The following is a 12,715-nucleotide window of genomic DNA, read 5'->3' as shown; positions in this document are numbered from 1 at the left end:
TCAGCCGAGTTGCTAAATAAGCTGTAATTAAAATAATAAAATAGCTAGTGCCAGGGGGAAATGAACCAAACCAGGCCAATTTTGCGAATCAATACCTCCAGAATCTTCTGAAGTATTTTGGCATATTTATGGACGTATTCGAGAGTGCCCCGTAAGCAGCTGCCAGTTTGGTTGCCATTTGAGCCTTACACATTTGAACCTTCATATTGCCGTTGCTGTTGCTTTCAAAAACTCTTCGAAGTCTGGTTCCGGCTCAGTTTCCTGCCTTTCGAGTCGCCTTGGACTTTAGCCAACGGTCGTACTCTGTCGAAATAATAAACAAAACGAACAAACAGTTGACCAATATTTTAGATTCGTTTCTTGGGATCGCCCCCAAGCATGTCGCAGCCTCGTCCTTCCGGATCGCCATAAATTATGAAACGAATGGCTAAGAGAGCAGCTCAGCTCAACTCAGTTCAATGCAAACCTGGGCAGCACCTGATTTGTTTATTTGTGGCACACATTTTTTACATTTTCCGACAGTCATCGCCGCATATTCCGATGCCGGTGGCGCCACGACAACATTTTTTAAGCCCACTGACAAGCTTTTGGCCGAAGCTGACAAAATGCTGTGGAAAATCCAAAGCTAATGCCAAAGCCAGAAGCAAAGCCGATTCATTGACGTGTGCTAGTATTTTCTTACAAAAAGCAAATACGGGAAACTTTTACAGCCGTAAAGTGCGAAAGAATACATTTTCCTAATTTTTCTTTTAATAAAGCACCAAATACACTTAATTTTTAGCTAAGCAATTGGCCTAAGAAGAAGCTTCAAAATTGTGTTGCAACAACATGTTGCAACTCCAGAATTTGCCATTGGATGTTTGCATTTTATCGGCTCGTTTCAGGACCGGACTTCAATGGCACTTGATGAAAAGAGGGTTCCTTCCCCTTTTCATCTATTATTCGCCTGATGACACTTTCGCCAGCTTGCTAAGGGCTTGCCCCATTGTTTACAATGTCAGTGGATTGGCCTACCTGCATTGCAACTTGTCAGCCCCGAATGCATTTAGAAGGCAAATCGTTAGCTGATCTGAGAGCCAGAAGGCGGTAAACTGGCTAGCATGCCAACTTTTCAACAGCCACACCCACAAAATTGGTGTATGCTCGGCAGTTATGCTAAGGGCTTTAGGAAATTTTAGCACCACTTTCTCGGCCAAGAACCATTAGCATTAGCACCACTAAATAGAAAATTTGGCCGTAATCCAAACATCACCCGCTGCCAAAATCTTTTAAATGCACTTAAGAGCAGGAATTAAATTTCAATATTTTGATTGGCCATAAAGGCAAGGATATTAATTTATTTTCGCAAACAATTTGTTTATATTGATCGATTTTTTAATCAATTTGCAATCAAATACAATTTAGCCATCAAATAGAGCCAAGTTGTCCAGCAAAAACTATCAAGCAATTGGAAACGTATCTCGAAAACTAGAAGTTGTGGTTGCAAATTGTCTTTGCCTGGCTTGGCAACAAATTTTGGCTTTTATCTAAATAAATTACTCAAAATTCTTTGATACTAATTAAAAAAAGCTTTCGAGAAGATTAAGAAGGATATGTGTGTTTCAAGCATGGCCGAAACCAAAAGCCAAAACGGACTAATTTTAGTGTGTGTGTGTGTGTGAGTAAAAGGAAGCCGATTGGCAAATATTGAATGGCTTGTGTCGAGATAAAAGTGAAGACAAGTAGCTGGGATGGAAGGATCCTTTTGGGTCGAGGATGCCTTCAAGGACATGGGCAACCGCTCAATCAAGCACAGCCAGCCAAAATCGCTCCATCTTTCGCTTAACCCCAAACGAATTGGATCATTTGCAACCAATCTAAGCGCCGCGCAACAAAATACGGCACAATAACACTTTGACACAACATTGTCATAACTCTTTATATATCGATGGGCGGTGGTATGGTTGTGAGTGCAAGGATATGGTGGGTGGGCGTGAGCAGGATATCGGTCTGGCAATATAAACAATGGTTGAGCTCTGGCCCTAAACGATTTCTCGTGGCTGCCATGCAAGTTGTATTTTTCAATATTGTTTTTCCATGTGATTGGAGCACAAACATTATTAGCATATTCCCAGGCTACTTGTCCATCCTGTGCTTCTTCCTCCCAAGGCACTATATATACGAGCCATGTACATAGATATATATTAGAATGTGTATGCCATAGTTCCGTCTACATTATTCAAACATACATCAATAACCTAGTACAATGTAATGCACTTGTCTCGCCAGCCGCGCGCCCTACCATTTAGGGCGCAGCTCCCCTGCCCCACAGTCGTCTGAGCCAACTCCTCTTTTGGCTATGGACAGCTGCCGCAATATGTTCGCAGCGCCCTGTTGTTATTGTCCTTGCTTCTGTGGACGTAATAGATGTGGCTGTGGATGTAATAAAGCCATGGCATGGCAAGTATGGCCAAAGGCATTACTCGAACAAATCTTCTTTGTGTTTTTGATGCTACCGCGCGGACCGAGCTCTCAGTTCTGATTTCGCAAGGTATTATCCATTGCTATTTATACTTGCTTTGGAGGGCAATAGGTCTGGTTTATTAAAATCTAACTCACCTACTACGAATTGTATTTTGTAGTCAAAACCTTTGACAATTTCATTGTATCCAAATTGGAATTTTAAGCCATTAAACCAAAAATGTAATTAAAGCTGGGAATAAGGGTGGATTATGCCTCAATCTGCTCACAAAGCACTCACACACTTTGGTAGAGCATCAAATTGCCGCCTAATGGTAATTTGATGCAACTAATTTGATAACAAATTCAATTTCAAAGTGACAAAACTGTAGACGTTGGCCAAATGCATTTGCGCCCAAAAAGTGGGCGGGCTCTTCCTGAAGTTTTAACGCCAATGCAGATTGTGACACATTAACACAGACAAACACCTAGACAGGCTACGCACACAAAGGAACAAAACCCAACAGCAACAAAAACAACGTTAGCAGCGACGAGGGCAGTAAACAGCATACATCCTGTGGCAGGACTCATGTAATTTGCAAAAGTTCAAAGCTTAACAAACTGTTAGGGGAAAATGCAAATGGCAAATGTACTAGATTTTCCTTCCTCTGTCAGGATTGCGTGTGTGCGTGTGTTGAAAGCCAGTGGAGGTTGAGTCAAACAAAACGTAATTTAATCGCAGTACAACAACAAACACTCATTCAATCATTGAGCGCCACAAATGGCGCATTCCACACTCCCTCAAATACCATGCATACGTGGCGTATACGTGATATGTTGGTATTGGTTGCTGGAAACGCCAGACACAGACTGTTTACGCATACGCAGCTCACAACCATTTTGGCAATTAGTGTGCCAGTTCATATATAATTAAGTTAGCTGCAGAGGACTCGGCAAGTAAAACAGAAATAGTAAAGCAGGAACAGAAGGAAAGGCAGCACCGGAAACGGAAGTTTTCTTTACTTTTTCGTTTTTCTTATTTTTTTTTTGGATAAGCATACACATGCATAATTTCATTTAAATAAAAGCTTAGTTAAAACTTTTTAAAATATTTTTTGTGCACAAATACTTCTTGATATTTTAAAGTTTTAAGTTAATTTCCATTCATTGTATTATATTAAAGGTTCATTTAATATATTTTAAATTTCACCCAAAATTTATAAATACCGGTCATTAAAAAGGCTTAATTTAAGGTTCCTGAAAACTATTTAAATATATTTCTGCACTTTACAACACATGCACTTTGGACACACTTTGCGGGGCAGACAAACAGGCGTCCCCGGGGATCTGGGATCTGCCCAGCAGGGAATCCTAGGCGGCATCTTGCGCAGTGTCCAATTGATTTTTGTGGGGTGACGAGGGGTGTTTGCTGCAAAGGGCAAGGGAAGCTGAGTCGTGTTCGCTTTTGGCCTCACTGGGTTGTCAACCGAGCTACTTTGGGCCATCTTCGCTTGGCTTGGCACAAGTCAAAGCTAGTTGAAAGTCAATGCGCTTGAGTGCATTGTGGCCCGGCTTTATCTTTTCCATCTCTTTTCGTTTTTTTGGGGAGCCACCTCGGCCCAGCACTGCACTGCAATGTTTTGTTCTACTCGAGTCGAGTCGAGTCTGGGTTTGGTGCTCACTTTTGATTTTCTTAAGCTGGTGCAATTAAAGAGTGCATCCTCGCCGGCAGCCAGCCATTATTTCGGGCGAGTGCATCACTTACAAGCGAGCCGAAAACTTTTTAATATGCTTGCGAAATTTTGTCAAAATTGCAAGTTAAATAAGTAAGTACAAGACACGAGGAGATGACTTTGCTGGCTTTGCAAGGCGGCAAGACGAATAAAGCAAACACTCCGACAAACTGACAAAGGACGAGACAAGGGACTCAGGACTCCTGAAAATGGCAAGTCCTGAAGATGGAAAGAAGAAACCATCAACTTAATTTCCCGCTCAAGTCAATCCAACTTTTGTGCAATTTGCGTGACAAAATGGGAAAAGAAAACCGAAACTGTAAAAAGAACTCAGCGAAATGACAGCCACCAGAAAGTTTGATTGCAATTGAGACAAATAGAGATGTATGAAGGAGAGAGGCGACCAAAAAAAACAGCAGAATCTGCACTACGCCTGCCGAATAATAAATGTTCTTTGCATCTTTGGATAAAAACTTTTGGGCCTTTGATGGCATGAGCCTTTGATGCATTTTATGGATTTCCGATGCAAGGCAAAAAATCAGGAACAGCTACTCCCACACATGCTGTGCCACTAGAGCTAGGCAAAGTGTATTTCATGCAGCTCTGCATTTAATTGAATTGCCAGCAATAAGCAAACGCCCCGCCGCAGGACTTCTTCCATGGCACTTTTGCCAACTTCTTTGTTAAGGCAGGGCGACCGGAAAGTTTGAGCCTGAGAGGCTGTATGAACTTCCGTGCCCCACAGTTCTATCTGATTGATGTAGGCTTTGGTCGGGGACGGGTTTCTCCTTCCAATTTTAGCCTAGAGATCAGGTGTCAAAAGCAACCAAGCGAAAATTGTCAATAAATGAAAACCCTGAACATTGCACCGCTAAACTTTTATTATTTCATGGGAGCACAAAGGAACCGCTAACCTGGCTAAATTAAATAGCCTCCGCCGTATACCTATTTGTGATCCTTAATCAAATACGCATGCTCATTAAACTTTTTCAATTTAAAGCCTTTGGGTGTCAAGTTTTGCGGTCTCGTGCGTCAACTCATTAAAGTTGCATGGCAACAAAGTTGGCAACCACTCGCTTACTGCTTACAGCTTACACTTCACTTCGACTCCCAGCGGGCTGACTTCTCCGGCTCCACTTTCGGCCCCGGCAGAAACTCAAGCCCAAATGGCATGTCATAAATTTCGGCCACAAAATGTATCTCAGCATGCGAGGAACTGTGCTCCAGAGTGCCCGGTATACGGCAGATGGCATACGGTATACAATATGCAAATGAAATTATCGAGCCCATCCTCGGGGCAAGAGCAACGCATTAGGGGCTCAAAAACCCAAGGCGAGTATCGGTCGGAATAGAGTGCACATTGTGGCCCGGGCCTCGGACCAAAAATTATGGACCAGCACTTGGCCAACACCACATGCATATTGGTCAAAATGACAGAGGGAGAGAGAAGCCGGCTTCCGAGGATGAATTAGAAACTGCGATGTTGGTCGAGACAAATGGCAGTGGCTAATGCTAAGGAAATCACTTTCAGAGGCCAAGAGTGACCCTAACTTGCAGACTATGTTGATAACTTGATGGTAGCCAATTTTATTATGCCCATGGAAAACAACAAATCATTATCACCTGCACGTCACATTTTACAATTAGAATATATGATAATAATACCTAATTATTACTTTAATTAAAGTAGACGGTTTGGTTCTGTAACTCAATATATTTTGAAATTAGGGTAATAGATTCTTCTTAATCAATAAGCTCAAAACTTCTTGAACAAATAACCTAAAATTATTTGGTCCTAACCTAAAATTAATCCTTAAAGATTCGATAAAACAATCATAAAGCTCATATTTATGAATAGAAGTCTATATTTTAGCTGCAAGTATAAAATTATCCTGCTCATCAATTAGTTAATTTGTTAATCGATTCAAATGATTCGCAAAATAAATTGAATTTCATTAAATAGCAAAAACGACCTCATTACATTTGAACATTAATGGCAATTTGATTCATCTAGATTAATAACAATTTTTTAATTTAATAATACTTGTCTGGTATACGTTTTAACTTCAATTTGATTTTTTAATTAAAAAATTACAGGAATTACCTGTGTAATCTGACTCAAACTTCCAATGTTATTTGTGTAACGTTACAACACATGTTACAATATTAATTTAATTTAATAAGTTTTAAATTGCTTTCGTTTAAGCACAAACCACTAAACCGTTTCTGAAAACTTAAGATCACCTGTCGGTGGAAAAAGCGTTCACTTACCGCATTTAATTACAGAACGAGAGCAAATTATTCCACCGAAAACTGGCACTAGAAATCGCCAAGTTGGCTTTTGGCATGTGGCCCAAACCTTAGCCACAAACTTCGCATTCTAGCTTCAATGTTCGGAATCAGCTGACACGTCGCACTTGCCCGATTTTAATGAAAGTGCATGGCATATGCTATGCGCTATGTGAGTGGTTAGATGGTCGGGTGGTTGGGTGGTTGGGTGTTTGGGTGGTCGGGTTCAGTGGTTCACTCGACATCGCATCCACTCACACCGCTCACTCACCTGGAGTTTTATTTCAGCCGGGGTCAGGTGGGTCGCACCGCCAGTCAGAGCTGACACGCACACGCACATATTTAGGCCGGGTCGAGACCAAAGCCGGGATGGGAGAAGGAGAAGTGGCGGAAAGGGAAACCGGGGCACCCTCATTTCGCCCCTCACTGTGATAAGAAAGTGTCAACACAAACGTGACAAAGCTACAAATGTTTAATTTTTATGGCTGTGGTTGGGTGGTGCGCGTGCCTCTCCGCTTAACTCAACTTATTTACAGTTGGCAAAGGGTTCTGGATCTCGATCTGAGTCCGGATGGGAGTGGGGGTGTTGGCCACATTTGGTCAAGCGCTCCGTTTTTGTGCCGAAAATCACGTTTTTACCGTAAACATGTTGCAAAGTTCGCGGCTGTTTTATCTTCTGGCATAGTTTTCCGGGCAGCCAATGGGCCACTGGGTCGAAAACGTGTCTCATGGCTTAGAGACATTGCTTCTTCTGTGCGCAGAAAAACGTAAAATATTTAAATTTAGTTTTCACACAAACACTGCGGATTTCTTCAACTAAAATTAAGTAAAGTTGATCTCAGAGAAAATAACACAGCCCATAAGATATGGTAAGCGATGTGACTGGTAAATATTTCGGTTTATTTTGAGCTGCTTATTTTCCCTTGGCTAACTTAATTTCAATGCAAGTTTTGTCTACTCGCAGGCAGCTTTGTTTTGGCTAAAATTTTAATGCATGTTGGGCTGCACATATACTTATACGTAGTATATACTTGTGAGATCCATACAATGAGAAGGAGGCACACAAATGTACGGACGTACATAGAACATTCGGGGCATAATGAATGTGCAGCAACATTTTTGATGGCGCCCGCTGACAACAATAAATTACTTTTGGCTTTAAACGAAAACCATTAGCATAAAACTTGGCAACAGCAACAACAGCGGCCGCAACACGAGTATAGGACCAGGACCAGGAACATCCTTTTAACGCGGATACTAGGCGTATGCGCAATATTTGTCTGGCTCTAATTTTAGCCAACAATTTGCCAGCACTTACATGATTAAATTGCAGCCCCAATGCTGATGATGGGGCGGTATATGGAAGTATATGGATGGATACAGTATGATGGTGATGGCAATGGCGATGGCGATGGCTTTCGGCATGAAAATGGTGATGGTGATGCCAGAGACGGGGCAAAACTTTTCAAATATGCGAGCCTTTTAATTAACTTGCTGGCACTTGTGAAGCTCTGTGTTTTAATATATTGTAGGAATATTCTTTTCCACCTTTTTTTCTGTACTGTGCCCGGCCAGGCCCGGGTGTGCTTTTATTAAGCGTTTCATAATTTCATGCAGTAAACTTGCTAATTGCGCCGCCTTGCTTCCTTTTTGCCAGGCACTTTCTACTCCACTTTCATGCCACTCGACGCAACTCAACTTAACTGAACTCGTTGCGCTATGCCGCCCCGGTTTTTTTGCCAAGACCGGTTCTTGAGTTTGAGCCCCAAGAAAGCTGCCAAAAAAGTGTGTATAAAATAATAGGAAAACATGGCTAAGGACAGCATCGGAGTGGAAAGGAGTCGACAGCCAGCCAGTGAGAATTTGTTGCCCAAAGTGTTTTCCGTTTTTAATATTTCCTCCAACTTGCCCAAAAAGTTCCCCAGTTCATCCCAGCCAATTTCGGGACACTTGGCCACGGCTCGTCGCTTGGCTGCTCCTCGGCCATTCGTTCGCTTTTGGCCACTGGCTCAACTGCTCACTTGCTTAATTTCCGCTTTTAATTAAATGAACATTAGGCTGAACCAACCAGCCCCATCCCATCCATTCGCTCAACCACCTGATGGCATTGCAATGCCAGGCATTTATTTTTACATAGTCCAATTGAGCGTAAATTGCACGCAGTTAGTTTTAAATTTTAAAATTAATTCTGAATCCGTATTTGTTTGTCGGAGTGAGCCAAGTGTGGATGTTTTAATGGCTGTTAATATTTATGAACATAAAGTTCAAACAGCAAACAACCAAACTGAGTCATCCAACTGTTTTCGATATTTAGCGATGCACTCATGGTCGGGGACAGGTCCATTGCTTGCCTGGGAATGGCAAACAAAACTAAACAAATTCAAAATTTTTTGTTTGTTTGGATTTAAATTTCGTGCCATTTATTCAATGTTCTAGTACTCATGTTTTATGTTTTCATTATCTAATTAAATAAAGGAATGCTGCTAATTGCTAATAAGAGGATCACCAAAAAAATGGCTTTCAAAAATATGTAATCGAATACATTTAAGCTCTTGAACTTTAAAGAATCAAGAGGTATTTAAAAGGTTAACTTAATGGCTAGCACTTAACTATCATACGATCTGCATCCGTGTAATTTTCTCTTGCCAGACAGATGTAGAAGTATAGACACAACACTATCAGAATATCCAAGACGATCAACAGTTTCAGCAAATTCAATTGCATCAACTGCATACGAACCATTTCCAAATCTGGAGGGTTAGGGAATAGAATCCAATGAGAAAAATCACTCAGCCACGGATCCCGGCTACTCACCTTCTTGTTCTCGTTCTACCTGCAGCAGTTTCAGCTGGAGTTCGGCTGGCAAATAATCCGATTGGTCCATCATAATATCAAAACTCGCATCTGGATTATCTATTGAATTGTCGGATGGGGCTGCCGGAACAAAGCCCAGCAATTGAATCGAAATGAAAAATAGGGACAAACTGCAACGATTCGGAGACATGGCCGGCTAAAGAGTGATAAGCGTGTAGCTTTAAATATGTCAATTGCCCTGGTCGGGGAAAGCAATCCCCCATTTGGGTAAATAATAAAACTTCTGATTATTTCTACTGCGTGCCTGTATTTACTTTCTCTGGGTTTAAATACTCCAGCTCAGCTGGTTTCAAGCAAACAATGACGGGCAATATTCAATGCGAAGGTTAGTCTGTAGAATGTCTTCTCATGGAGCTCCAGTGCTTGTGGCTGGTGGGGATGTGGTTGTTACCATCGTCGATGCAGTCACCCTTGTGGTAGTTGCTTCCGTGGATATAGGTTCTGTTGCAGTTTTTGTCGCCGCTGTAGTTGATGCTATTATTTCCACCGTGGCTTTTGTTGTTGTTGATGAAGCGACAGCCGCCGCGGGAGCTGGCTCCGTTACAGCAGACGTCTCATTTGCAATTGGCTTTGTTGTCTTGTGGGCGGGAGTAGGCGGAACGGTCGCCTTTGTGGGTGCAACCTGTCCGTCATTGCCGTCATCGCCGACACTGAAACTGCCCATTAGACTGAAAAGTCCCTGCACAAGAAAATAAATGTACATTTATTTTAAAGATCTCTATGCACTTTTCAGAAGCTATAATTTTTATAATCTTTTAAGAAAGTAAGCAGAAAACAAATATCTTTTATTTTCATACTATGCCTAAACGTTTATTCAGCTGATCAAAGGGCAAAAAAGAACAGATTTATAGATAAATATTTGATATTTATCTATTGATCTAAAACCAGTTTTGTTTAGGGGCTTTCCGGGGGTAAAGCTCTAATTAATCCTAAAATGGAGCTAGTTTCAGTTTTAAAGTTTCAGTTTCAGTGCTACATTGGTGTGTTTGTTTTTTATATTTATATTTTCTTAAAACATTCTCGAACAACTTCAAACTGATTATTCTTAAAACCTGTATCAAAAAGATATCTTAAGTAGAGGACAATCTGTTTAAAAGAAATATATTTAAAAACACTCACAATTATGAATATTTTTAATTTGGAAACCTTTTTGTATCACAATTTAAAAACGTTAATTATAAAACGTCTAAACTTCATAAGACTACGTTTTCTGTTAGGAGAATTCAAGCCCTTTAATGAATATTCAGGGATTCTCCAGTATTTACCCGAAAAGGACAAGCGGAAAAAGCCTTCAAATAGCTATTATCCCAGACCATTTTTTTTTGAGAGTTTGCCCAGCAACAAGTTAGCTCTTTGTGAAGTATTTTTTCCTCGATAACTCCGCTCATTTTACCTTTTTAAATTGCTGCCACAGACCGTCCACAGTATCTGTTGCCTCTTCCAGAGCCGTGTCCACATCATCATAAAAACCCGTGGTCGGCTCCGTTCCTTGGTGAGATGTTTTGTTTAAGCTGCTGGTTTCCGCCTCTGGTGTGTATCCAAAGTATTGCTTCAGTCCGCCTATTATATCATCATCTGATCCACCTCTTCGTGCTGAAGTTGTCTTTTCGAAGAATATTCCACTTGCACTGGCAATCGATACTAGGAATAGTATCCAGACTTGAGTATTCATGACGGAAGTGAATGCCGAGTACTTAGCAGCTATCCACCAGATGTTATGATCAAATGCCTAGGCGAGTGCGGATACATTTTAGTTTTGTTCTCAGCCTTCGAGGTGTTTATCACTTAATGTCCATGAACCCAATTCAAAGAAGAAAACTGCTGTTTAAACACCTGACTCACAACTGACATCATTTTCCATTAGATATTAAAGCCAGACGCGTATCATTGCCTGAAAGTTGATGAAAAATTATGGAAACTTGGTAATAACATAATTCAATGAGCCAGATATATGTGTGATTTTCGATATTTCATATCTTCTGGCCATCGCACATTAAGCCAGTTCAATTTACCAAGATGCATCTCGCCACCATTGCACATCTAATTGGCCCTAATACCGCTGTCATCCGCACTTACACCACTCTTACCGCCTCGGTTGAGTGGCGAGGCATTATGGCTTTGATCTGACTCAGACATATGCCCAAGATAATGGCAGTGGCCGTGACATTTACAGAACCAGAAGCAGCTGCACTTTAGCGCTGCTTGTGGGGTGCAGTTGCAAGAGCACCCCGAGTTGCAGGGGGGAGACAACAATTTCAAATGCATTCATGGGGGGCTTCCATAAAGAAAGAGACTGAGAGAAAAGGCGGAAAGTAAACAAATAAATGATTTGATAGAAACTTAACATTTTAGATAGTATAAGTATATTTTTTAAATCTTCACCTCCCATTTAAAGTTTTTACTTGATAGGTATATTCATATTCCTCACTTAAAAAATGCCTCAACTTGTCGACAAATAATAAAGAAAGCTGTCAGCACTGACGGGGAATACCAAAGAAATGCCCCATTCTACATAGATTACTCAAACATAGCGCCACCAAAGGGGGAAGTGTGATGCCTGATAGCTGATGATTCAGTCACTAGGGGGATGAAATTCGTGCCATGGCTCACACACCCGGGAAACTTGGTTAAATGCGGCTGATGTGTGCGAATGAGCTGCAATTAATATGCAGCTAGAGTCGTGTGTGGCAAGTGCAAGTGGCAGTGGAGGAGCAAGTCTCGGTTATCTGAGTGTCACCTACCTAATTGTTTATTTATGCGCACTTCCTCTGGCATATAATTAGCTGAGCACTGAACCTAGATTACCTGTCATTCCCACCCGTTTGTCGCTTGTTTCAATTGATCAAATTTGCTCGAGGAAATCAAGCAGCCAAAGCTTTGGAAAAGACCTAATAAAAACGAGGATATGGCAACAGAAACTAGCAGTGTCATGGCTTGCCCCACAGCCTGATCTACGGCACTGCAAGTGTCACATAAATTACAAGCGGAAGCATCAAAATGCTGTCAAAAGAGTCGGGTGCTTGGCAGGGAGGGGGCTTCGAGTTGATTCGAGTCGCGTCGAAAAGGATTTTCATTGCCGGATTCTGAAAGAGACTTCCACTTGCAGTGCACTGAGGAAAAGCACACTTTTAGTTCACTTTCATCATATATATGTATTCATCACCTAAGTATCGTTGTTTGGGCCAGTGCAGCTGCTACTTGGCTTGGCTTGAGTTGGCTTGTTTGGGAGCTTGGCTTTTAGTTTTCCGCATTGGCACTTTGTCTTCATCAGAGCCAGGAGAGGTGGCCGCAACAAGCTCATCATAGCCATCGACGGCCGCATCATCGTCATCGCCATCGTCATTCTCATCGCTGTCGTCAGCGAACTCTCGTACATAGCT

At 41.6% G+C, this 12,715-nt stretch overlaps 2 protein-coding genes across 2 annotated transcripts; both read right to left on the bottom strand.

The window, feature by feature from the left end:
* Nucleotides 1–8,858: 8,858 nt before the first annotated feature.
* On the bottom strand, nt 8,859–9,559 carry LOC6501480. Its single transcript, XM_032449807.2, has 2 exons — nt 9,276–9,559; nt 8,859–9,211 (listed from the first exon to the last, which is right to left on the bottom strand). Exons 1-2 carry the CDS (start codon nt 9,463–9,465, stop codon nt 9,060–9,062), a joined length of 342 nt encoding a protein of 113 aa, XP_032305698.1. The 5' UTR covers nt 9,466–9,559; the 3' UTR covers nt 8,859–9,059.
* Nucleotides 9,560–9,601: 42 nt separating this feature from the next.
* Nucleotides 9,602–11,093, bottom strand: LOC116654553 (nucleoporin NSP1). The gene is made up of 2 exons (XM_032449808.2): nt 10,729–11,093; nt 9,602–10,014 (listed from the first exon to the last, which is right to left on the bottom strand). Exons 1-2 carry the CDS (start codon nt 11,005–11,007, stop codon nt 9,682–9,684), a joined length of 612 nt encoding a protein of 203 aa, XP_032305699.1. The 5' UTR covers nt 11,008–11,093; the 3' UTR covers nt 9,602–9,681.
* Nucleotides 11,094–12,715: the final 1,622 nt, after the last annotated feature.

The sequence above is a fragment of the Drosophila ananassae genome, chromosome 2L, assembly GCF_017639315.1.
Source record: "Drosophila ananassae strain 14024-0371.13 chromosome 2L, ASM1763931v2, whole genome shotgun sequence".
Lineage (NCBI taxonomy): Eukaryota > Metazoa > Arthropoda > Insecta > Diptera > Drosophilidae > Drosophila > Drosophila ananassae.
This window is presented reverse-complemented; position numbering and strand designations above follow the sequence as displayed.